The sequence below is a fragment of the Rattus norvegicus genome, chromosome 7 (genome assembly GCF_036323735.1).
Source record: "Rattus norvegicus strain BN/NHsdMcwi chromosome 7, GRCr8, whole genome shotgun sequence".
Classification (NCBI taxonomy): domain Eukaryota; kingdom Metazoa; phylum Chordata; class Mammalia; order Rodentia; family Muridae; genus Rattus; species Rattus norvegicus.
Window position 1 is genome coordinate 117043211 of NC_086025.1, and position 27477 is coordinate 117070687.

Below are 27477 nucleotides of genomic sequence, written 5' to 3' on the forward strand. Positions count from 1 at the left end.
ACAGCTGGGCAGAGTCAGGTTTTTTTCCACCATGTGTGTTCCGGAGGGTGAACTAGTTGTTAGGGTGATCGGTAAGCACCTTAAACTACTCCTGAGCCAGCCTGCTGGCCACACTGGGTCAAATGAGTTGGCATGAGTTATAGATTAAATAAAATGCTTTAATCAATCGAGATTGGCACTGCACTGTGATTACGTGAGAAGTTAGTCCTTGTTGTTAAGAATTATATGAAGAACTGTGAGACTATCAACTTCTCTGATGTCTGAAGACTTTTCCCCAGAAAACAAAATGTACTTCAGTGTGTTGAAGGCCGCACATGAAGATAGCAAGGACCTGCCATGAACGTCGATCAGAAGAATTAACCTCATGAAAACAGTGGCTGCACTCCGGAAAGTGACTTACAGAGTCAGGGCCACCCCTGTCAAAACTCCAGTGACATTCTTTACAGAAAGCCAAAAAAAAAAAAAACAACAAAAAAAAAAAAACCAAAACATCATATAAGAGACCCAAATTACACTGCACAGCCATGGCAACAAACCCTGCTGACATAAACACAGCCTACAACCAATAGGACAGTCTGAAGAACCCGGAAGGAAATCTACACACAGTCACTGGCCCCTTATTCTCAGCCAGGAGCAGCACACACTGGAGAGATGTCAGCCTCCCCCAAACTCATGATGCTGAAAACACAGGACACCCAGAATCAGAAGACTGAGACTAGATCCCTGGCTTGCCCTGCACAAAAAAAAAAAAAAAAAAAAAAAAAAAAAAAAAAAAAAATTGGGGCACAGGCGAGGGCTTCCTAAAAATACCCGAAGCTCAGGGCCACAGCACACAGTTCAAAGCTTCTTTCAGCAGAGGGCCAATGGGCAGAGAGAAGCGGCAGGCACCGGTGGGAGAAAAGCTCTGCCAGCCAGCCAGCTGACAGGGAATTAGTATCCAGAGTCTATAAAGAACTTGAAAGATGGGGTTGGGGATTTAGCTCAGTGGTAGAGCGCTTGCCTAGCAAGCGCAAGGCCTGGGTTCGGTCCCCAGCTCCGAAAAAAAGAACCAAAAAAAAACAAAAAAACAAAAAAAAAAAACAAAACAAAAAACAAAAAAACAAAAAACAACAGGTATGAACGCACATGCAATTGGAAGCAGGGGATCCAGGAGCTATCTGGTCAACCATTCCAGGCCAAAACAGTGAGTTTCCTGATCAGTGAGATCCTGGTGCAAGGCAGTAAAGTGGAAAGCCAGGGAGGGAGACATCGACAGTTTGCTCTGGCCTCTGCATATGCATATGTGGGCGTGTACCTGCATACTAGCATGGACACACAGAGAGATGCACACACACACACACACACACACACACACACACACACCACTAATTAAAATTTTAAGTGACATGGGTTTTTTGTTTTTGTTTTTGTTTTTTTTTTTTAAGCTCCACTGTTGTTTATAACCACTCTGGTCATAAAAAAATTTTAAAGGCTGATGGAAATTAGTGTAAGCATATGGAAATCAACATTCAGGGTGCTCGAAGAAACTAGAGACACAACTGCCATGTGACCCAGCTGTACCACTCCTGGGTGTGTAATGAAGGACCTTAAACCTGAACGCCACAGAGACAGTTAGACATCCGTGCTCATCGCTACACCGTTAATAATCAAGCTATGGACGCAGCCCACATGCCCATCAGCGGGTGAAGGGGGAAGTGTGGTGAACGTAGGCAATGGGGTTTTATTCAGCTCTGAAGAATGAAACTATGTCATTTTCAGAAAAAAGGATAGAACTGGAGGTCATCAGGTTACGTGAGGTAAGCCAGACGCAGGCAGACATAGCAAACATGCTTCCTCATGTATGCAGCTTAAACTTAAGAATAGAAGATACATCATTTCTCAGCCTTGCGGCTAAGATTACACATAAAAATAATACACGTGAAAGTAAAGGGAGGACTGCCAGGAAGAAGGAGGGATGGAAGGGAGGACTGCCTGGAAGAAGGGGGAGATGGAAGGGAGGACTGCAGGGAAGAAGGGGGAGATGGAAGGGAGGACTGCAGGGAAGAAGAGGGATGGAAGGGAGGACTGCAGGGACGAAGGGGGATGGAAGGGAGGACTGCAGGGAAGAAGGGGAGGATGGAAGGGAGGACTGCAGGGAAGAAGGGAGGATGGAAGGGAGGACTGCAGGGACGAAGGGGGATGGAAGGGAGGACTGCAGGGACGAAGGGGGATGGAAGGGAGGACTGCAGGGAAGAAGGGGGATGGAAGGGAAGACTGCAGGGAAGAAGGGAGGATGGAAGGGAGGACTGCAGGGACGAAGGGGGATGGAAGGGAGGACTGCAGGGAAGAAGGGAGGATGGAAGGGAGGACTGCAGGGACGAAGGGGGATGGAAGGGAGGACTGCAGGGAAGAAGGGGAGGATGGAAGGGAGGACTGCAGGGAAGAAGGGGAGATGGAAGGGAGGACTGCAGGGAAGAAGGGGGATGGAAGGGAGGACTGCAGAGAAGAAGGGGGATGGAAGGGAGGACTGCAGAGAAGAAGGGGAGATGGAAGGGAGGACTGCAGGGAAGAAGGGGGATGGAAGGGAGGACTGCAGGGACGAAGGGGGATGGAAGGGAGGACTGCAGAGAAGAAGGGGGATGGAAGGGAGGACTGCAGGGAAGAAGGGGAGATGGAAGGGAGGACTGCAGGGAAGAAGGGGGATGGAAGGGAGGACTGCAGAGAAGAAGGGGAATATGGAAGGGAGGACTGCAGGGAAGAAGGGGGATATGGAAGGGAGGACTGCCTGGAAGAAGGGGGATGGAAGGGAGGACTGCAGGGAAGAAGGAGGATGGAAGAGAGGACTGCAGGGAAGAAGGGGGATGGAAGGGAGGACTGCAGGGACGAAGGGGGATGGAAGGGAGGACTGCAGAGAAGAAGGGGGATGGAAGGGAGGACTGCAGGGACGAAGGGGAGATGGAAGGGAGGACTGCAGGGAAGAAGGGGGATGGAAGGGAGGACTGCAGGGAAGAAGGGAGGATGGAAGGGAGGACTGCAGGGAAGAAGGAGTGGGGGTGTGTGAAAGCGTGATGGGCGGTAAACAAAAAAACTAGCACTACAAATATGTATGGAACAGCACAAGGTGAAGACCTTGTTTTGTACTGTAAATCTTTACTGATAAAAAAGTATGCCCTGGGCTAAGGAGGTCGCTCAGGGGTTAAGAGCATTGGCTACTCCTTCAGAGAACCCAGGATCAGTTCCCAGAACCCACAGGATGCCTCACCACCATCTGTAACACCAGTTCCAAGGAATCGAAAGCCCTCCTCTGGCCCCCACAAGCATTCCACACACATGGTACATATACGTACACACAGGCAAATAAATGCTCATACACATAAAAATAAATGTCTTTTTAAAATATGTACATTGTGCATGCCAAGTATATTGCTAGTGAGTGCATGTGTGCATGCGCGTGCACACACACACACACACACACACACACACACACCACACACACGCACGCAGAAGATCCCAGGAGAAGAAAGTGAAGGGCAGGCTGTGTCACAGACAGTTCAAAGAGGAGAGGCCTGAGGACTCCTGTGCCATGAGTGCTTTTATGGAAATTTTCTGTAAGTTCAGAATCATTTCTAATACAAAGTTGAACTTTTTAAAATGAAGATAATTGCCCAAGAAGGAATTACAGATCTAAAATTTATATAAGTATAGGGTCAATAAAAGTATATTCTTAAAGTCTCATACAGGTTCCTGTCACACAGCGTCCTTCACAGTTAAGGATTCCAAACTGAGTTAGTATTTACCTTGCCTTGAAGTGGCAAAGCCTAGCATGGTTATCTCAGTGTTCCCCAAAGGATACATTTCTCTTCCCAATTTAAAACATGTGTAACTAGGAAACGAGGCCAGAGGGATACGGGCTCACGGTGCGCCTGCAGAGAAGCTGGCCTGCACAGGCGGCACCTGTGACTGCTGCTCCGAGTGCTGTGTGTGCTGCCAGACATGACAGCAGCAGGTAGTTCAAAGCTTTCCTAGCATGACAGAAGATGGGAAGAACCTGTCAGACGTGTGGTTCAAGACTGGATGTTCCGGGTGATAAGATAAAAGAGAAAGGGGAGCTGGGGGCAGGGATCAGTAGGTAAAGTACTTACGAGGACCCAAGTTCAATCCCCAGAAGCCACATTTAGAAAGCTAAGTTTGGGGACAGGGTAGAGATGGGCTGGTCCTGGGACACAATGGCCAACCAGCCTGGCCAAGGAGGTAAGTTTCAGGCCAATAGGTGAGGCTGTATCTAACCACAGTGGGCAGTGCCTGAGAAACAGCATTTAAACCACACACACACACACACACACACACACACAGAGAGAGAGAGAGAGAGAGAGAGAGAGAGAGAGAGAGAGAGAGAGAATATAAAAGATGAGAGAAGACACTTGCCAGATTACCCCAATAAACAGGCCCAGGACAGCTTTCAGGGCTTGACTGGAGCCACCCTAAGCCACCTGCAGAGTCCTTTTCCACAGTTCTTGGCCACCCTGCATGGTGCTGCTGCCAGTCAGGGCCAGGAGTCTGAGACTCCAGAGCCTATTGTACATCCTATGACAGAGACGTCAATAATCTCAGAGTCCCTGAGAGCGCATTTCAGTTCTAACCGCAGATGCAGCCTGCCATGACTGGTGTCCAGAGCTAAGCTCCGTAGACAGAGACAGGAAGACCCCGCTCAGCACTGAGCTCTGCTCTAAGTATTTAAGACTCACCATCATCCACACACAAGTGGACTGCAGGAAGCAAGCTCTTAAGCTGGAGATGAGTGAGTTTCACAATCTGTGTCTAGCAGGCTGAGAATTCCCACAGCCTTGTTCTCTCAGTTAGAATACCACAGGGGCCGCACAGAGCTTAGTTCTCTGAAAGCCATTTGCTCACAAGACTTTTTTATTTCTTTAAATTACCTATGACTGGGCTGAAGAGATGGCTTACAGGGTAAAACGCTTGCTACACAAGCAAAAAGACCTGAGATCAGATCCCACGCCCTATGGAAAGACTAGGCACGGAAGCACGTACCTGGAACCCTGTGCCCAGGGGACAGAGGGACAGGCAGGTGGTGGGGCTTAGGAGTCAGTCGGTTTAGCCAATCAGCAAGTTTAGTGTTCAGTGAAAAGACCCTGTGGCCAAAAATAAGATGGGGAGCAATGGAAAAAGGCAGCCAAGGTCGAACTCCTGCCTCCACAGGCGGATGCAGATGCAACAAGAGGGGAGACCAGGTTCGTACTGAGAGACTCCTCAGGGAAACACAGAGCAGGTACCGCAAAGTCTAAGATGCCCAAACCTTAAATACCCTGATGTGGCTCTCCAAGACCACTAGAGCTTAAGTATGTACAGACAGCTTCCGGAACTCTGTTCTAACTCCTGGGGTAGATTACTATGAAGTTTTTTTACTGGTTTTATGTCTTTCCAGTTGTGCAACCAACTGAGGAGGAAGGGTGTCACCCCATGGACGAGTCACTCAGTTCATTCCCGGGACCTTGGCCCCCGTGAATGACCATGGGTCTGGAGGCTCCAGGTCCCGAGGAAGCCTGCCTGTTATTAGAGGGAGATAGCCAAGATCCACTCTTTAAAAGGTCTCCAGTGCCCAGTATCTTCTTCTGGAGATGGTTGCTTTTGAAAGCACGTCTAAGCTGTGCTTCCTGTACTTTTCTCCTCCTGCATTGCTGCTTAGCTTGGAGAGGCTGTCTCTATTGTCAAAAGACATCAGACTGTGGCTGTAAGGACAATAGAGAGATTTTTTTTGAGGCACCATTTCTCTGCGTAGCTCTGGCTGTCCTGGAACTGGCTCTGTAGACCAGGCTGGCCTCAAACTCAATCCACCTGCCTCTGCCTCCTGAGTGCTGGGATCAAAGGTGTGCGACACTACGCCTAACCAGAGATTGTATTTTAATTCTCCATTTAATATGAAGTGTTTGTCACATATCAGGCTTCAGAGGAAGCACCCAGTGTTTACAAGGGCAAACGGTCTTCATATGTCAGAAATATTCCCATGTTAGAGCCACCCCAACCTCAACAGGTCCCCAAGACAGTGAATCAGTGTTCATGGTGGCCGTATTCACAAACATCAGAGGGCAGAAACAACCTGAAGACCCCAAAGGCTGGAGGCTTTGGCACATCCACACGTGGGGCCCAGCAGACAGCCTCGGAAGGATGCCAGTGCTGCCCAGCACAGGGGAGCTCTAATCATGCTAATGAAAGCAGCCCTTTTACGGAAGCACACACAGGCTGTGGGCACGCATGGGCTGTGGCTTAGTTAGGGTTTCCATTGCTGTGAGCAGACACCACAACCAAGGCAAGTCTTGTAAAGGACATTTAATTGGGGCTGTCTTTCAGGTTCAGAGATTCAGGCAGGAAGCATGGCAGCATCCAGGCAGACACAGTGCTGGAGAAGGAGCTGATAGTTCTATATCTGGTTCTGAAGGCCACTAGGAGAAGACTACTGTCTTCCAGGCAACTAGGAAGAAGGTCTCAAAGCCCACCCTCACGGTGACACACTTCCTCCAATGAGAACACACCTACTCCCATAAGGACAAACCTCCTAATAGTGCCACTCCCTGCCCAAACACATTCAAACCACTACAGGCTGTGATCCCATTTATATGATAAACGGTCCACGTTGACAGGTAGGGGTCACACACTCCTTTTAAGCCCAGTACCAGGCAGGCAGGGGCAGGCAGAAAGTCAAGGTCAGCTGCATCTCCTCAGTGAGTTCCGGGCACGCTGGGATTGCACACTGAGCCACTGGCAAAGAGGAAAAAAGAAGAAAGGAAGGAGGAAAATAAACAAACACGCAAACAATTGGCATCTCCAGTGTCAATGAGTGGATGAGTCGCTCCCCGTAGATGAAGGGGTGGGGAGGACGAGTCCAAATGAGCATGGGCTCGTTAGCTATTCAGGGCATATACATTCGATCTTAGTTAAGCTGCTATTAAAAATGTTGACAGCCACCAGTCTCTCTGGCTCAGCATGCGACGCCCTCTGCTGTCAGGTTGCTGCAAGAAGACTGAGAAAAATTGGGGCAACCTCCAAAACCAGGAGGAGGTGGGGAGAGGAGCCGGGTAACAGAAAGGCTGAGCAAAGAAATGAGCAAAGGATGACGGAGTCCGGACTCCTCACTCATGGAGCAGGCAGCGATGACACTGGGAAAGGAGAGGCAGGTGCCCCCTAGAATGCTGGCAGAGAACTGAAGGCACAGACAGGCTTGAACAGTGGGCTTTGTGTGACACAGAAGTGGAGCTACTGTCAGTGTGTGAACCATGAACTCCTAGAGCTGTGCTCACAGAGAAGGTTCTAGTGACGGCTCTCAGTGATGTGAGCAATCCCTGCCTAGACCCTGGCCCCTGGCATCCTCCTCCACTCACACACAATTAGCAGAGCTCTAGAGAGGCCCGCTCTAGCATCTCTTGATCTGAGACCCTGAGAATCACCCGATTCTAGGACTCAGGCAAGGGGGATACAGAAAGCAAGCAAATCCTCATAGAAATGGAGTTGTGTCCAAGGCTGTGGGAAGCGGACTAGAGGGGCTCCTGCTGGCCGCACGGGGGTGATTTAAACACTGGGGTGAATTAAATAATGATTCATAACCCACTTACAAGGAGACCGCGAGTCCCTGTGAATATGTAAACAGTGAGTGAACAGATTGAAAGTCAGATGAGAAAAGGAATATTTACTCCTCTCCAAGTTTCCCTCATGGAATATTAACTACAAAGTGCACACCCCGGAAAGCCTGACAGATTTCCCTTCTGAAGTGGCCAAGGCAAGCGTCAGCAGCTCCGGGCACCATGGAATCAGGGTATCCTAAGCAGAGCACAAGGTTGCTAGACGCATAGGTAGAGATGCTGCCAGCACATGCTCCCGAGGACGCCCCAGGCAAACCCACAGGGGGGCTCCTTCAACAGCAGAAGGCAGAGCCAGGGAAGACAAGGGAGCTGACTCACACTGACAGGGACCAAATGGGACCCCGAACCAAGGGCAGGGTCTCACCGTGACCCAGACCTACAGAGTGGGCGTGGGGCCAATGCACTGTTGTCTGAGGCTTGCCTGGGAGTGGTGAGGCAAGGCGGGGCTGTGGCTGATGTGGGGACAACACCCTGGTTTGAAGGAAATCCATAGCACGGTGCCTGCCGGTAACAACACAACTTCTCAGATGGCTTAGGAAAAAGGTATTCTCTGTGTTCTACACTAACTTGCCTATGACTCCGCTTTCAAAACACAAGGCCGTGACAGTGGCAGAACAGCAGTGGGAAAGCAGGTTTTAGAGGGGGTTGAAACCTAGAAGGGGCAGGAGGTAGGGAGGGGGCGGGATAGAGCTTCCAGTTCTCAATGGTGTTCTTCAGGCCAGGTCAAAGTAGCACAGGTTACCTAAAACCCAAGGGGGGGGGGGCAGCCTTATTCTGCTAAATGCACAGTGTGTCGAACTGCTCTTGAAATTTGTAACCTAAACCCACAAATTAGTGCAGTTCCCAGACCTCATCAGTGACATTTCCCTGTGCAGTAGATGGTGGGCAAGGCCCCCATGATCAGTCAAAGTGGACAGAGTAAATGCCATTGGATGTTCATCCACAAATGGCACATCTATATCACACATGTACATGCACGTGCACGTACAATATGCACACATTCCCATATACACACAACATATACACATATGAACACATACATGTGCACATACACACAGGTACATACACAGATATGCACAATAGGTACATGTGCGCACGCGCGCAAACACACACACACACACACACACAGCTCAAAGGCCATAGTGGAAGAGGGGAATGGATGGAAAGTTCCTGAGAACCAGAGGTTAGAGAGGAGCAGAGCAGAGCAGAGCGGGGTCTTCTGAACATGACAGGTCCACTGTGCTCAGGAACTTACAGCAGCATGACGGAAGCCCAACACCTGCCCGTGATCGAGCCAGCCAACATTCCAGCATGGAGGAGGATGGGCCTCACGAGCCCCCAGCCCCAGATGAGGGCCAGTCTGTGGCACACGGGGAAGGAGAGACAGGTCGCAGGTCACCCATGGTCCAGTGGACAGTTACACCCAGGAGTATGGGGAAGCACAGACTGGCCATTAGAAGATGGGAGGACGTGAAGTTTGAGATTGGTGGATCTGGGAGGAGTTGGGGAGAAGTAAGTGTGGGTGTTATCAAAATACATTATGTACATAATAAATTCCCAAATAATTAATAAAATAGTATATTTAGAAAGACAGAAAGCTCTGTCTTTCTGGCCTGTGAGACCAATATGCAGAAGCAAAACCTACCACAGCACCTAAGGAGGGGGTGGCGGGAAGACACCCACCCTCTGACTGCAAGATCAGTCCACGTTGTCAAGCTGACCTCAGGAACCACGCGTGCACAAACGTCAGAGCAGTCCAGCTGAACATCGAAGATCTAAACTAGGGTATGAGCTCTGCCCTGTGCAGGCAGGACAGACGGACATGCAGGCAAGACAGAGGGATGCACAGAAGCCAGAGGCTCCACAGCACATGTGGCTGCTGAGTACTGGGGATGTGGCCAATGAAAGTGACTAACTGCGTTTCATTTTATTAGTGCTAATTAACCTGAATTTCAAAAACCCCATTGGCTCTGTTATTGAGCAATGTCTTGTGTTTGAAAAACTGGGGATGTTAATCTAATGTTTCAAGCCTAAATGTCAGAGTCAGTCAGGTCTGCGACACTGTGGTGAGCTGTGGGTGCTCACCATGTTTAAAGACTTCAGATGTTAAAAGAGGGTACAATACAAATAATTTCATACGAACAGTGATGACAGTGAAACACAATAGCATTTGTGATTGAATAAAACCATTATTAAAATTAATTCCTGGGCCAGCAACATGGATTGGGAGTAAGTGGGGCTTGTTGCCAAGACTGGCAACCTGAGTTCAATTCCTAGGATTCACATGGTAGAAGAAAAGAACTGACACCCACGGTTGTCCACTGACCTCCACATGACACACAGACACAGACACACACACACAGACACACAGACACACAGACACACACACACATAAGAAGTGAAGTTAATTTTAGCCCATTATTCACCATTTAAAGTAAATGCTAGAAAGTTTACCTGTAAGGCTCACATAGTATTTCACTGGAGAAATCTGGTCTATGTCATTACCCAAACATACTTGAATATGGGCAACCATGACATATAACCCTTCTCAACAGATGAGCCCATCCGCAGGGGCAACTGGGGGATAAGCAACATGTTAGGCTTCAGGGAAGGACTGGAGAGCAGCTCTTTCCACTGTGTTTAAGGAAGTAAAAGGCAAACAGAAGAGGGAACTCTAAACAAGCAGAAGAGAGAGGCCAAATGAAATGCTGGATGTTAAAACACAATGTCTAGTGCTGGAGAGATGGCTCAGTGGTTAAAAGCACTGACTGCTCAGGAGTCCTGAGTTAAATTCTCAGCAACCACATGGTGGCTCACAACCATCTGTAATGGGATCTGATGCCCTCTTCTGGTGTGTCTGAAGACAGCTATGGTGTACTCATATATAAAATAAATAAATATTTAAAAGAACAAACAAACAAAAACACAATGTCTAAAGTTGCAGCCTCAGAAGATGATGGACCAATAGAAACGAGGGGAGGGGAGGGAAAACCTAGTAGATTCAGGAATTGGTAGATGCCTGATATCCACTCCGAAAAATGCAGAGAATGTAATGTTTTAGAAACAGAGATCTGTGGGGGCCCACAGGGACAATACCAAAGGCCTGAAAGAAGACAGGGCTAAACATATCTCCGACTAAAAACGGTTGAGCACTTCCTGAAAGGACCGAGGAAGAACCATGAGAGCTGCACAAGGAGAGACAAAAGCCCCAACACTCAACAGCCATGGCTTCCAGCTCGCTATGTAGCCTAGGCTAGGCTGGAATTTGAGATCTTCTTGCCTTAGTTTCCCTAGTGTTGGGGTTACAGTGTGTTCTACCACACACTCTAAATTGAGCGATTTTTTTTAAAGTCAGTGGGAGAAATGTGATGAACTCCTGAGGCTGAAACAAGAACTGGTAACATGTACTGTCCACTGAACTTCTATGTTTGTAACCTCATCCCCCTAGGTTAACATGTGCAAATCCACCTGGGAGAGCTGCAGACATCAAATTCTAAAATGAAATCTGCTTTTAAAAGCTCCACCATAGCATGAAGCCAGACTATGATTAAAAATGAAAGAGGAGGGCTGGAGAGATGGCTCAGCGGTTAAGAGCACTGACTGCTCTTCCAGAGGCCCTGAGTTCAATTCCCAGCAACCACATGGTGGCTCACAACCGTCTGTGATGAGATCTGATGCCCTCTTCTGGTGTGTCTGAAGACAGCTACAGTGTACTTCTATATAATAAATAAAATAAATATTTAACAAAAAGAATAAAGGAGGAAAGTGTGATTACATGTGTGTGGGTGCACATGTGCAAAGTGTGATTACATGTGTGTGGGTGCACATGTGCATAAGTTCAGTCCTTCGAATGCTCCCTATATCCCAGCTAAGTCCCCACTCTTGTTGTGATCCTCACAGACTTACTAGTGTTGAACACCCACTGACTTTACCTTCCTTTCCTTATGGCCCTGAGGGCTTGAATCAGAAATCTTTTACTCTTGCCACTCTCCTGGTTGGGGTACTCTAGGGACTGCCTTGGGCCTCACCATGTGTATGCCTCCCCAGGCCCTGGCATCCCCCACAGCTGCACACCGTCCACAATGACCTTCCTTTCTGTACCATTTCACTGACATCTGCCCCAAACTCAATGGCAGAGAAGTCAACTGTCTCTCCCAGGCAGGCTTCTTAGAGTGCCAACCTCAGTAACAGGAAGTCGGCTCCCTGTAAGTCCAGTTGTCCCAGGCCTTATTAAACGCCATGTCTCCTGAGCTATGAGACCCTCAAGGGTGGTCAGGCCTCCCTCCATATGTGCCCCACCCCAGCCCGTGCCGTGCTGCAGTACATAGTAGATGCCCCTTAACCTACGCGTTTCTTACATTTTTAAAATTTTATTTATTGTGTGCATACATTCACGTGCATGTTGTGTGTATGTGTGTGTATGTACATGTGCACACATATGCAAAGCCTCCTCTATCATTGGCTGGCCAGAGAGCCTCTAGATCTGCCTGTCCCTACCCCTCCCTTCATTCCCACGACTGGCTACAGATGTATAGGACTGTGCCCATTTATTTGTGGCTCTGGGGACCCAAACTCGGATCCTCTTGTTTGCACAGCAGCCACTGGACCCTCTAAAGCACCTGCTCACCCTGGAAGGTTGTGACATCCCCACCTAGCAGATGACCTCAGGACGCCTCGACCACCAGACTACGTGGGAAACATTGCAAAGTTTGATATGAGAACAAGGGCTGAAATACATTCTAAAATACAAATTGAGGGGCTTGGGACTTACCAAAGCATACTGCTCCTGCAGAGAACCCCAATTTTGTTTCTAGCACCCATATCGGGTGGCTCACCCACCTGTAACTGCAGAGAATCTGATGCTCTCTTCTGACCTCTACAGGTACTGCCCTCATATGCAATATAAACACACACACACACACACACACACACACACACACACACACACACACACACACACACTCAAACACACATAGTTTAAAAAATATTTAAGCTGGTTCTGGACGTGCATGCCATGAATCTCAGCACTTGAGAGGCAGAGGCAGATAGATCTCTGTGAGTTTGAGGACACTACTGGTCTACATGGTGAGTTCCAGAACAGCCAGAGATACATAGTGAGATCCTCTCTTAAAAATAAAATTTAAAAAATCAAAAAGAAAGCAATCTAATCTTTATGCACATAAACTGACCAAATACCTTTATATAGGAGTTTTTTAAAGGAAAAAATGAGAGCTGCACTGTTGTGTGCTATGAGCACCCGAACGCTGATCATGCCATCCAAATTGGCCAGAGCTTGAGTGAATTATGAACAATGAACAAGGCTCCAGTTGCTCATGCAAGAGGGTGAGGGGAAGACAGAGCAGGCCACGTGCTCCTCTGCCAGCTCCCCTGGCTTTTCCAAAACAGTCCACACCAAGCATTGCTCATCCTACCTGGGCCAGCAAGTCCTGGAACTGATCTTTGGTGAGTGGCATGAGGAAAGCCGTGATGGTGCGCTTCAGCTCCCCCTTAGTCACTGTCTGGCTGTGGTTTGGGTCGAGTATCTGGAAGACTTTTTTTATTTCATCCCTTTTGCTGGAAATCTTTTGAGATAAAATCCGTTCGACGTCTAAGGACGACAGAACTGGGTTGGCGAGAGCAGTGGCTGTGAATGAGACAGAGACACCCAGTAAGTGCACTTAAACCAAGATGCAACCCAGGCTGCAGAGCCCAGCAGGGCTTCCTACGCATGTGTCTTCTCAATTAATGCTTCAGACAAGGAACTCTGTTCCCACCTCAGGAATTTGGTGAGCCCGGCCAGGATCACATCCATAAGGGAAAGAGGCGAAGGTGACCTTCCTTTACAAGGACATGGGATATGGGAAGAAAGCTTGAGTAATGGAAGAAATGTGTCCATAAGTCAATCTTTCTTCTTACAGTTTCCTGTGTGTGCATATATGTGTTATGTGTGTGGGTGCTGGAGGGTCAATGCATGCATGTGGAGGTCAGAGGGGGGGACCTTGTGGAGCCCTGGTATCAACAGTCTTCACTGAATCAATCAATCTATCTCCTCTCTCTCTCTCTCTCTCTCTCTCTCTCTCTCTCTCTCTCTCTCTCTCTCTCTCTCTGTGTGTGTGTGTGTGTGTGTGTGTGTGTGTGTGTGTGTGTGTGTGTGTGTGTGCGCTGGGGACCCTACCTCAAATTTTCAGGTTTGCTGGGCAAGCACCTTATTCACTGAGCCATTTCCTTGGCTCCCAAATCAATCTTTACAATATCCTTTCTTCCTTACATGAACTTGACAGTTTCTTGCAAGAAAATCTTTGACTGCCTGGGATCCTTTTCCTTCCCAGGGCTGGAGATGTGAGCAGCATGGCTGTGCGGGGGCAGCATACAGATGTTCATCATTGGCTGTCAGGAGCTTCACCATCCTCAGAGGTCCACATGTCACCCAGGAGAGGTACTAGGTTACAGACCTCCCTGACTCTAGTCCCGGACAGGGATTGTGGAGAGAAATCTAGAGCCCCAGGGCACCCATCGGGACCAATGTGCAGGTCCTGGGTGCTGTCTGATACTCTGTAGCTGGCTGAGAAGCTGAGAACAGCAGCCTGGTCTGCCCCTCATGATTACTGCATAGGCTTTTTCTCACAAAGCAGATTCTGGTGTTTGTCAAAGGCTTCATTAAGGCTTTGTCTTTTATACTCACAGGGTTAACCAGGGAGCTCTGCATCTAGCTACTTCCTTAGAATGCGCATTTCTTATCAGCCCTGAGGAGAGTGAAGAGTTTCACCCCAGGTGGCCTAGGGCAGACCCGGGACTCAGAGAGCACCTCAGTAATGTGCGATCATCTCCAGGGCTCTCGGGTCACAGTGTAAGCTGCCAGGGTCATCTTTTGTCAAAGGTGGTACAGGGAAACAGTGTGGGCTCCCATCAAGCCACAGCGGACATCTGCCCCACTATCACCTCCTAAGGTTAGGTCATGGGCAAGTCCTGAACTCACTTTATCACAGCCCAGAACTGTGTAAGCTCCCACTGGGGAGATAGGAGATACCGCTCATTCTCAGTGCCCAGAGTCTCCCAGAGTATCTGGGAGACCAGAAAGGTACAAAGACAAGCTTACATAACCTCAGGACAGTGAAGACCTCGAAATGAGGTGGCTGAATTGGGGTGACATGGTTGCTTCTAGAAGTGGTGGTGGTGTTTGGAGAGGCTGTGGGACCTTTCAGAAGCAGAACCTACTTGATAGCTACTATAAACAGATCACTAGAGAGGGGACTTTGGAGGTTAGATCCAGGCCCTGGTGTGATGCTTCTCCCTCTTCTCCTTTCCCCCATTCCTGGACTGCTAGTATGTAAACAACTTCCACTAAACACTCTGGTGAACTGAGCTGTTCCACCATGATGGACTGAAGCCTCTACAGCCGTGAGCCTGAGACCTTTCTCCTTTAAGTTGCTTCTGACAGGTACTGTGCTCACAGTGACACCACACAGCTGCCACTAGATGTCCCTGAGAAGGAGCAGCAGGGAAGAAGGGAGTGGGGCTGTGGGAACAAACAAGAGGAGTCCAATCAAGGCAGCACAGCCAAGAACCTGGGATGGTCCAGACCTGGGTCCTCATGTTCCGGTTACGGAACGTCACCATGACATTTCCATCAATAGGATGACAGAACCCAATGTCCTTCCCCCACTCCACTCTGTTACCACATGGAGGAGGAAGGGCAGGGGAGGAGGAAGGGCAGGGGTGGAAGATGAGGAGGGGTGTAGGCCTGTGGTGTAGAGGCAGGTCAGGCTATCCCAGCTACTGAGGTCCATGTTTATGGAGCTATCCAATATGAAGGTCACAGAACAGAAAGTAAGAGTAAATTAGAGATTTTTTTTTAATGTTTGATTTGATGAGTCATGGGAAGAGGGAAAAACAGTGAAGCCCATGAAGCCTGACAGGTGGTCATGGACTCCACTCAGAGGACAACAAACTGTTCAGAAGATGAACGTTTCTAAGATGGCCATGGTGAGCCCTCCCCTCTATGAGCAAAAGGATGTATTTCTCTCTCTGTCCCAGTGACAGTCTACCTCATCCCAGGTTACAGTCTATCTCTGTCCCAGTGACAGTCTACCTCATCCCAGGTAACAGTCTACCTCATCCCAGGTAACAGTCTATTTAATCCCAGGTGACAGTCTATCTCATCCCAGGTGACAGTCTACCTCATCCCAGGTGACAGTCTATCTCTGTCCCAGGTGACAGTCTATCTCATCCCAGGTGACAGTCTACCTCATCCCAGGTGACAGTCTACCTCATCCCAGGTGACAGTCTATCTGTGTCCCAGGTAACAGTCTATCTAATCCCAGGTGACAGTCTACCTCATCCAAGGTGACAGTCTACCTCATCCCAGGTGACAGTCTATCTGTGTCCCAGGTGACAGTCTACCTCATCCCAGGTGACAGTCTACCTCATCCCAGGTGACAGTCTACCTCATCCCAGGTAACAGTCTATCTAATCCCAGGTGACAGTCTATCTCATCCCAGGTGACAGTCTACCTCATCCCAGGGGACAGTCTACCTCATCCCAGGTGACAGTCTACCTCATCCCAGGGGACAGTCTACCTCATCCCAGGGGACAGTCTACCTCATCCCAGGTGACCATCTATCACCCGGAGAAGTCAAGGCAGCAGGAACCTGAAGCCATGGGCACATCCCATCCTCAGTCAAGGGCAGGCGGCGATGGATCAATGCCCTTGTGCTTATGCTCAACTCCCTCTCCCCTTTCCATGCAGCCCATGAAACAGTTTAGAAAGATTCAGGGTGGATCTCCCACCTCAAGTAGCCCGACTACGGAAATCCCTCACAGGCACGACCACAGGCCAATCCAGTTCAGACAACTCCTCATGAAGCCCCTCCCCTGGGTGATTCTAGATTGCTTCAGATTAACAATTAAAATAACCATCACAGTCAACTGTCCCTCCTCCCAGCAAGAATGGGCGGAGCTTTCTCCCAACTCTAACTCCTGGTTGCATATGGCATCAGCCGCACCTATCCTAGACTGGCAACACCATGCAAGAATTGTTGTTCTTTCGAGGAACTGTGGCGGGGGGGGGGGGGGGGTCCATCCCCTGCAATCAACACCTGGGGCAGAGGAGTGGAGTGTCTAAGTGTGCATGCCCTCTTGAAGGTTGAGTCTAAAATATGGAGATTAAGGAGGCTGGGGTAGGACAAGCCGTGTGGGAGCCAGAAGCCTGCAACACAGAGAGCACGGAGTGGGGCGGGGGGATGAAAGAAGGGGTGTCTAGGACCCCTACGTTGCTGGAAATGGTATTCACCATTCCAGAGCTACTAGCAGGACACCAATCACTATCGGCCCAGTTCCCGGTGCCAAGAACACCACACTGGGCAAACAGGTCCAGCCTACCATCTGGAGGGGACAGGACAGACAAGGGCAGGCGGCCAGGATGTCACAGGGTGGTGACAGATGGTGGTGAGCGCAGCAAGGATGGCAAGAGATCAGCAGAGTGTGGGCTGGTCTAGCCAGACAGGTGGTCCAGGATCCCTCCTCAGGGAGTTTAGGAGCCAAGACCAGAATGTTAGAAATGAACCACGGGCTAGCAAGCAGAGTCGACTCCATTCCAAACACGGAGCAAAGCAGCCTTGGACGAGCTCTGTGTGGGAGTCCATCTGGGAGAACAAAGAGGCTAGGATGACTGTGGGGGAAGCAGGCAGGCCCAGGGGTCACCAGAGAAGCACCAACGCCACACCATTCCAGCCACTACAGAGAGTGGACGGAAAGAACAAGGAACCGGGGAAGGGGTTCGGAGAAGACATCATGCATCGGACTATGAGGAGAATGGGTGTGGCTGGACTCTGGTACCATCCTGAATGTGGACAACGGACTGCAACCCGAGACATGGCATGCTGGTTCTTGCACTGACCAGGTCTTGCAGACAGTGTGGCTGGGGATGGGCAGGGACTTGAGGAGCAGATCAGGACCTGCCTCCAAGCTTGAGGTGAGGACCTAGGCCAAGTGTGCTACTGGCTGAATACTAGGGCAAGGGGCCTGTGGAGCTTGTGTAAGGTTTCTGCACCTGAGGTGCAAACAGAAAGCCGGCCAAACAGCAGCCATGTGACCTGGAACCTGGGGGGGAAGTATATACATGTGACGTTTCAGAACATGGAGCCAGGGAGGGACAGTGGGCAGAGGACCAAACACAGATCCTGAAGGCAGAGGAACACTCCAAAACCTCTCATCAGGCCCCCTGGGGATGCTCGGCAAGGTGGGGCTTCCACTCTCCCATTTCCTCTCCCAACCACGGAGACTCTCAGCAGCAGCTGGCTCCCCCAGAGGAGCTGTGTGGTGCAACTCAGCTGGAGTGTGGAGCTCTTCCTGGGCCTGCCAGTGCCACAGGGGACCCTCTTGGCAGGGGATGCCTCTACCCTGAGATCTCTTCTCAGACTTTTTGTGTACTTTGTAATTGCTTTCCAAGAAGCCCCAACTCGACGCTCAGAATTGATTTAGAGGCAGCAGACAGAATCAGCCAGAAACTGAGGAAGTACTTAAGAGCAGCTTCTGGTTTCACAAGTCCAATGCAGGCCCTCAGGTATGAGCCCAATGCAGCCCTCAGATTCAAGACAGCCCCTCAGACACAGGCCTGATGCAGCCCCTCAGACACAGGCCTGATGCAGCCCCTCAGACACAGGCCTGATGCAGCCCTCAGATACAAGACAGACCCTCAGACACAGGCCCAATGTAACCTCACACACAGGCTCAATGCAGCCTCTCACACATAGGCCTGATGCAGCTCCTCAGACACAGGCCCAACGCAGCCCATCTGACTAGAACTGAAAGCTAGACCCAAGCCTCAGCTGCTGCTGGGAGAACCAATCAATGCCATCTTCCTGGAGGGCACCTGGACAAGCTCTGCAGTGTGAGTTTAAGAGCTAGTGAATTACAGCAGACCACCACTCTAGGCCTACCACGAGACCAAGCAAGATGAGTTCAAAACCTGTACAGTTTCAAACCAAGCCAAGACCTGAAGATACAACAGAAACCAAACACCAGACAGGACAAGCGAGTTCTGGATGGCCCAGAAGGACAGTGCCTTCTCTCTATGCAGGGAGGAGGGGGCAGACACACCACAGATGGATGGCATGGCAACAACTGGATACTCAGGAGGCACATGTGGCAGCGGACAGGTCCCTCCTGTCACACCAGGCCCTTGGTCAAATGCATGTTAGGAGCAAACCCAGCAGGCACAGAGAGCTATGGAACGTTTCCAGCTCCTGAGGTCGCCCACAGCTGAGGCAGCTGTTCTCCAAAGGCTGGCTCTGGGGTGAAGAGGCCAAGCAAATCCCTACGGAACACATGGCATCTCTGCCCAGGGAGCATCAGGGGCCTGCTGCAGGTTCGAGGCAAGGCAATAGTCAACAGCGGCTCTCTGCAAGCAGAAGCTGTTGGTGGAGCTGGAAAACTGAGGAGTCTGGAGGTCCCACCCTGCCACAGCCACTCAGGAGGGATGTGATACAGGCTTGGCCCCTGGTGACCCAGCTGTCGGCTCACGTTTTTGGCTTCGTAGCAGATTCCATGCAAAAAAAGAACCAGAAATGCATGGTTGAAATACGAAGGAAAACATGCTTTAACTTGCGATTTTTAGCCGTATTATTTATTTATTCATATGTGTATCTGTTTGTGTGCCACCTGAAAGCAGTGCCCACAGGAAAAGGAGGGCATCAGATTCCCAGGAGCCAGAGTCACAGCTGCCATGAGCTACTTGATGTGGGTGCCGGAAATAGAACTCGGGTCCTCGGCAAGCACAGCAGGTGCTCTGAACGGCTGACTCGGTGCTCCAGCCCCAGACAAAACTACTTTTAGAAAACAAGAGTGCATATCACAGCGTTTGCATTTATTTACTATTGTCTGCTTGTACATGTTACACAGTTACATCTCCAAATCCACGTGTGTTTATGGACCTCGGAGCACTGAGCCGCTGCTGCTACCCACTGGGAGCAAAAAGCGATGCTAGTAGACACACACGATGTGTATATGTGTGCATGTGTGTGCGAGTTGCGTATGTGAGTGTGTGTGTATGCACAAGTGTGCACGTGTGTACCAGTGTGCATGTGTATGTGTGTGTGCCAGTGTGCGTGTGTACGTGTGTGTGTACAGGTGTGTGTGTGTATACGTATGTATGGGAGTGTGGGAAAAATGCACACGTACTAGGGTACTAACAGGCTCTCAGCCTTGGCCTGAAGCTCACCCACTGAACAAGGCTGGTTGGCTGGTATTGAGGTCTAGGGACCTGCCTGTCTGGGACTGCAGGCTGACAGTCTGGATTTTTCACAGGGTGCTAGGAATCAAACTTAATCTTGCTTGTTCCAAAAGTACTCTGTTGACTGCATAGCCTTCCCCTGTCCCCCCCCCAGAAATAACTATAAAAAGTTTACATTTATTTATTTAGTTTATAAATAAACAGATTTTTATTTATTTAATATATATTTATACATAATAATTATACGTATTATAAATAAATGTGTGAGTGTTTGCCTGTGTATATGTATGTGTACCGCGTTAGTGCCTGGTGCCCCTGAAGGTAAGAAGAAGGCATCATAGTTACCATGGTTATGAAATGCCATATGAATGCTGGGAACCAAACTCAGGTCCTCAGCAAGAGGAACCAGGGCTCCTAACAGTTGATCCATTTCTCCAGCCCAAGAAATAACGTTTCAAAAGATGACACACACCAGGAAATTTCTGAAACGATAACTGGCCAACACGAGAAACAAATGACAAAGCAGCAGCACGGCTGAGGCAAAGGCGGATGGAGGCTCGCAGCGTCGGCGACGAGCAGTTATGCCCACTGGAGATAAAGATCAACCCGCTGTACGGAAACGGATGGTACAGGCGACTCATGGAGCCAGAAGGCTGAGCAGAGACCTGAGAATGAGGATTTCAACCACTGCTGAGGGAAGGTCATTAAGGGGCTCAGAGACGGCTCAGAGGATAAAGTTTGCCCTGCAAACACGGTGACTTGCGTTTGACCTCCGAACACTTCACACAGAGCTGACGGCAGAGGCAGACACCTGTAATCCCAGCACACCCGTGACACTAAGACAGACTTAGAGCCGTAATCCCCAGATGCTTGCAGCCCAGCAAGTCTGACCTATGAAGCAACGAACAGGAAGGGGCCGTGTGTAACTGAGGCGGGAGGTGAGGCCTCCCCCAGGCTGTCCCACGCACGTGCTGTGGTATATGCACGTGCACACCTGTAGTGCACGACATTTGAATATGTGACCAGACGCACATACACACTATAAAAAACGTAATTAAAACTTAAATGTAATTACTTCTGCTAAAAGACAAGATCTTGCAAGGTAATATTCTGTTGGGAAACTTAGAAACAAATGCCTCTTGTATTCTTTGGGGTAAACACGCATGTACCAGCTTCTGGGGGCTCCTTCAGTGATGTCTGAGAACTCTGACAGATGGATGCCTAGACTCAGTCCAGGCGCACACACACACACACACACACACACACACACACACACACACGAGTCTACTTTATAGGTTTGTCAAGCACACCTAGACCTCCATCTGTAATGCTTCATAGACACAGAGCTCTGAGCTATGATGGGCCTACATTTTACTGTGTAACTTTTTTCATTGTTCTCCTTAACAACAGACCCCACTTAAGGGTAAACAGTGGCCATCAGAAATCATGCTATATATCCAGGCTTACTAGTAGACACATAAAGTGCACTGAGTAAAGTCTCACCAACTACGAAGCCTGTGTCCAATGTGATTAGCGCCTGTCTGTGCTCATGGGACACACCCATTTCTCCTTCATGATGCCCCCATGCCATCCTGCAGCCTTTGGGTTTCAGGCCTGAGCCCTCACTCTGTGTGTGCTTCAGTCTCAGTGTTCTGTCTGCTTCACAGTCCTGCTCCCTGGCTGCATTCCCTCAGGGCCGGCCTTTCACCGGGCCCAGCTCTGTGCTCAGTGCCTGTCAGTGCTGCTCACCCCAGACCAGCACAACAAAGCCTACTTACAAAGTAACAAATGTATGGAGGAGGGTAGGAGTGATAACCTAAAGATAAAGAATTTGGGGAAACATTAAGTGAAATGTTGTCGCCTTGGTGTAAAGACGCGCATCCCCACCAAAACTACTCTGCGAATAGGTATTTGCGCACTGCTTTCTCATAATTCCCAAATTTGGAAGCAACCACTTGGGAAAGGGAGGTAACAAACTTCTGCAAGGCATATGATGGACAGTCAGGAGACTCAGCAAGAAAAACATAAGGAACAGAGAGCCTCAGCTAACGGACATCTGGTGTAAAGTGTCTAGGGCTGGGGGTGTGGTTCAGTGGGTAGAGAGCTTGCCTAACATGCATGAGGCCCCAGCACCACAGAAATTGGGCACTGAGTGCACACCTATGATCCTAGAGCTCAGAAAGTGGTTACAGGAGGATCATCCATGTAAGGTTTAAGGTCATCCATGACTACATTGTAAGCTGGAGGCTAGCCCAGGCTCCTCAAAAGAGGAGGAGGGGGGGGAGGAGGAGGAGGAGAAAAATCTAGATGTAGACCTTCAACCCTCCATAAAAACACACAATCTAGACATAAATTTCAAAACTATGAAATTAGAAGGTTATGTGATGGAAAACCTAGATGTCTGAGGCAAGAATTACCAGGCAACATTTAGTAAGTTCTGTTCAACTCTTTTGCAAATCTAAGATAATGGGGGACAAGTCTGCTCAAATTTGTACAACTGTCACTCACTGAGTAACACAACCATTAAGCTGACAGAATCCAGGATCACACATCCTGAGTTTGAATCCTGATCACTCACTTAAAAAGTACACACAACTTTGAGGAAAGTGGCTTGAGGGCCCATGTTTGTACTCCCCATACAGGATACTGGGAGGGTATGGGAACTCGACTAGTGCGTGATTTCAACCAAGCTCATGCGGGACAGTAAGCGGTATCTGTAGACAGTACAATAATCACTTCTGAGTACTCACTTGATGAAAAGGGTCTGCATAAATCATGGACGATAGGCCTTTGAGTTCTGCATGGCGAGGAGTGGGGGCGGGCACATGGCAGCTTCCGGGTGTTAAGGTACAAACTATGCCATTCTGGTAAAACCGACATTTTGTACATTAAATCCCTGTGAGAGGAAAGAGAGCATATTACACCACCTACATCGTGTAAACATGGTCAACCTGCTGTCTGCCCCTTTCTGACCACTCTTTCTCCCCCCGCCCCCAAGAGCTGAGGACCAAACCCAGGGCCTTGCACTTTCTAGGCAAGTGCTCTACCACTGAGCTAAATCCCCAACCCCCTTTCTGACTGCTCTTAAGGGGACCATTGAGTCGTGTTAACACTGTTTGCTGCATGTCCAAAGAACAAGGGGGTAGAATAAGGATTATTTATGCATTTGCTTTCATAGGCCTCCTGTACTTAATCATTGGTCTAACCTTGATGTTTTTCCTGCTGCCTCCAAGTATTCCCTTCCAGTACCCTTTGCAGGGCTGGTTTTCTGGCCATCCTTCAACCCGCTCTCACCATGGAAAGCTTTTCTTGTTCCCTCAACTTTAACAGATAGTTTTGCTGGGTATAGTAGTCTGCCTTGGCATCTGTGGGTGTTCAGTATACATTTTCAGTGTGTATCAGTCCAAACCAGTCAACATCCATCACAGACAGGGGATGACTCATGAAGTCCCACCCCTGGCTACCAGAGCTAAAGGAGCCACCGGTGGCTGCTGGCTGCTGGAAGAAAGAGAATCGGTTGTCTTGAGGAGTGCTGGTAAGTTGTCTGTGCTCCTTAGGTGACCCTATCCCCATGCACGAACGCTGAGAGTACTAACCGGACAACAGTGGGCTAAAAACCAGAAGATATGAAGTTAGGCAGGAGCAGTGGGGAGCTCTGGGAAGAGTTGACGGGGTGACCGTGATCCAAATATATTGCCAGTGTGTATAAAAGTCTCAAAGGATTCTTTGTTTTTAATGAAAGAGGCTTTAGCACTGCTGACTGATCTCTGGGGCAGGCAGTAGGAGGGTAAAAAGTTCCAGTTCTTGCTGGATGTGTTGCTGCCTGCCTATGACCCCAGTACTCGTGAGGCCTCTGAGGCGGGCAGCAGAGGGTGAGCTTGCTTCAGACAACAAAGCAAAAGGAATGCTCAGAGCCTCGGCTACTGGAGAAGAGCAGCACTGTACACAAAGGCAGCAGCAGTGACAGCGACCACTGTACACAAAGGCAGCAGCAGTGACAGCGACCACTGTACACAAAGGCGGCAGCAGTGACAGCGACGACAGTGACGAGGACTCTTCAACGCTCCAAATGGTGCCCATGGGAGCCTCCAACAATGGCTGGTGCCACAGAGGGGAACCTCATGTCAATCTGGTAGCACTGATTCACAAAACGGGCTGGCAAGAGGGCTCAAAGGGCAGAGTCATTTGCTGCAAAGCCAGAAACTTGAGTTCAATTCCCAGGCCCCATGTGTCGGGATTTGGAAAGAACTGATCTCAGCAAATTTGTCTTTTGACCTCTACACATGCACTTGGATGTTATGTGTACACTCACACTCACATGCATACTCACACAACCAGAGAGAGAGAGAGAGAGAGAGAGAGAGAGAGAGAGAGAGAGAGGAGAACCCACTCCTGCAAGTTGTCCTCTAACATTTACATGTATACCATGGCATATGCCCACACATACACATGCTTATAGATAAACAAACAAACAAATATGATTTAAAACAATTTTTAAATTACAGCTTCCTAAATGAGTAGAGAGTGATGCAAAAAATTTGCTAGCCAAAACCTTAAAAGGAAAAACTGAGGCTTTAGAGAGCTCCCATATTTCCCCAAAACTCTAGCAGGCTGGGATGTGGGCACACCCAGAGTCAGGTACATTCTTGGGAAGGCCCCAAACTCTGCCCTCAGGCTGATCTGAAGGAGGGAAGGCTGGGTGGAACTACATCTGCCTGTCTGTGAGAGGGGAAATGGATGTTCTAGCACAGGTAGCATCTAGACACCTTGCTGTTCCCAAGCACTTAGAAAATGTCTTGTCACAATCTGACTATGAAACTAATCAACCAGACACTTGGTAGCTGTGCAAAGCAGGACAGACAGCAATAGAACATGAAGAGGGGTAAGAACATGACTGTCATAATCTCATGGATCTATTGTTTCAAATGCCAAGCTTTCAACAAAAGGTTTAACATGGGCTAGGGCTGGAGAGAGAGGTGGTTCAACTGTTGAGAACACTCACTGCCCTCTGGGAGGACTGGGTTCGGTTCTAAGCACCCACATCAGATCGCTCACAATCTCCTGTCACTCCAGTTCCAGGGGATCTGACACCCTCGTCTGACCTCCGTGCATACCTGCATTTGTGATATGCACGAACCAGACACAGACTCAAACACGCTTTAAAGTAAAAATTTAAAACACAAAATTTAAATTAAGGATGGCCCATACATACTTGCCTTCAGAAACCAGGCAATCCATAAGAGCTCTGTGAAAATACACCATAGGAAAAAAATCTTTCAATGAAAAAAATGTTAAAAATAAAAGCTAATTCTATATCCAGCATAAAAAATAAGGGAGAAATGAGGGTTTCCTGGGCCACATGAAAATTCAGATAATTCAGCAACAGCAGACCTGTGTGAGAAATCTCTCAAAGAACATTTCCCAAACAAAGAAAAGTTATATAGGTTAGAAATAGTGCCAATAAAGCCATCGTGCTGCAGATAGACGGTGTGAAGGGGAATCAAGCCCAAATGCACTGGAAGCCGAGCCTAATCATGGAGGTACCTGATGTCACCAGACAGAGAAACAGACATTTCAGCAGCCACAGCTGGGGACTCCCAAACCCGCTAGTAACAATGGCAGAACCACCTAGAAGCTAGCCGAGGGCTGGAGAGATGGCTCAGCGGTTAAGAGCACTGACTGCTCGTCCAGAGGACCTGGTTCAAATCCCAGCAACCACACGGTGGCTCACAACACCCTGTTGCTCTGACTCCATGGGTTTTGATGTCCTCTTCTGGCTTCTACAGGTATTGCACATACATGGTGCACAGACACACACGCAGACAAACATTCCTATGCATGAAATAAAACCTTAAAAAGAAAGGACAAGGCTTGAAAGTCACAAAAGCCCCAACAAACTGACAGACATGTATAGAACACCTACTCGCCTGGACACAAATTCTCCTCAAACGCCAAGGGAAGTGTCCTGACAGACTACATCGGGAGATAGAACTAAAGCACCCAGGGATGATATCACAAGTCAGTAACAGACGACAGCTGGATCACTCACAATTGTGTAGTAATTAATGTGCTTGTCAACAGCCAGAAGGTCAAAGGCACCCAGCAGAATGTGTACATCATGGGGTGGGAGATGAAGGGGCCGCTCACAAGTGTTTGTAAAGTAACACTTAGACACGAGCGATACAATGTATTTAATTATTTTACACCATTTACATATATATATATATATATATATATATATATATATATATATATATATATATATATGAGCTTATAACTTGTAGTCCATCAGCCAAAGATGCCAAGATAGGAAACTAGAGGCGGGACCTGAAGCAGAGGCCATAAAGGAGAGCTGCTCACTGGCCTGCTCAGCTTTCATTCTTAAACATCCTAGGACCGCCTGTCCTAGAGTGGGACTGCTCATGGTGGGCGTGTCCTCCTAGAGTGGGACTGCTCGTGGTGGGCGTGTCCTCCTACATCTATTAGTAATCTGCCTCACGGAGAGGCCCACGGACCAACCTGATGGAGACAACTCCTCAATTGTGATTCCCTCCTCCAACTCATGTCTAGGTTTATGCCAAATTATCAAAACCACAACAGTGGTACACACCGACAACCCCCTCACTGGAGAGGAAGGCAGGAGGGGAAGAAGGCCAAGGTCACATGTTTGCTTTCTAGCCAATGACCAAGGCAAGGGCTAGGGGTATTGTGAATGTGTGTGGGGGGGTTGGGGGGTTGGGGGGATTGGGGGGGTTGGGGGGGTGTCTGTCTCCTCAGGCATGAGGGAACATCCACAATGGCACAGCCCTTGCCGTGCAGGCTGCTGCACAACCCCGGGGGTTTTATTTTCCCCATAAATCCCCTTCTTAATAACAATGCTGCCTGCCCAGGCTTTGGCCTCAGCCTTGCTGTGCCACCTGAGGAGTGAGATAATCAACCCCACCACTGCCTGAGGTGTGCTTTATTACTTCCATACAGAGCCATTCCATTCAGGAAACACTTAGCTGAAGGCAAGGGGTTGGGGGACAAACAAACAAATAAAAGCACCATCCTAGGAAAAGCCTAGCAGGGAATCACCCTTCTTCCCAGGGGAGGATGGCTGGGTGACCTGTGTGCTCTCTTGCAACTCTCCTTCCTACCGAAGGACTCTGTTACTACACAGATGCTCCAAAGAGCTCACCAGAATGGTTCTGAAAACAGGCCCTATTTGATACGCAACCTAAACACGCATGATGTAAGCATGGTCCGAACTAGTATTCACCCACCAAAAGCTACAGGCGGCCACGGCTGCAGTGTAGAGAGGGAGGGAAATGTACCCCTCACACCTTCCTGCATCTTTCCGCCAAGTCAGCAGGTAGAAGAACATTGACAACATGTTTTTAAAACAGTGAGTGGGCTGGGAAGTGATCACTCTGGCAAGCAGGGCCCCCAGAACCTGTGTAATAAGCTGGTCATGGTAGCAGGCATTTAGCAACCCCAAGGCAGGGAAGGCTGAAATAGTAGGCTCCCTGGGGCCCTTTGGCCAGCCAGTCTAGGAGATATGGCAGGCTCCAGGTTCAGTAAGGAATTCTGTCTTAAAAATAAGGAGGGAAGAAGCCATCTTTGCCCTCTATATAC

General features: G+C 49.1%; 1 protein-coding gene across 6 annotated transcripts in view; it reads right to left on the reverse strand.

Moving 5' to 3' along the window:
* Efcab6 (EF-hand calcium binding domain 6) overlaps positions 1 to 27477 on the reverse strand; it is a 186977-nt gene that overhangs the window by 144189 nt on the left and 15311 nt on the right. For all 6 annotated transcript variants that reach the window (XM_039080311.2, XM_063263623.1, XM_039080309.2 and 3 more), the window contains 2 exons: positions 22611 to 22756; positions 13064 to 13275 (listed from right to left, as the gene is read on the reverse strand). In XM_039080311.2, the coding sequence (XP_038936239.1) occupies positions 13064 to 13275; positions 22611 to 22756 (358 nt within the window). The remainder of the gene's footprint in view (positions 1 to 13063; positions 13276 to 22610; positions 22757 to 27477) is intronic.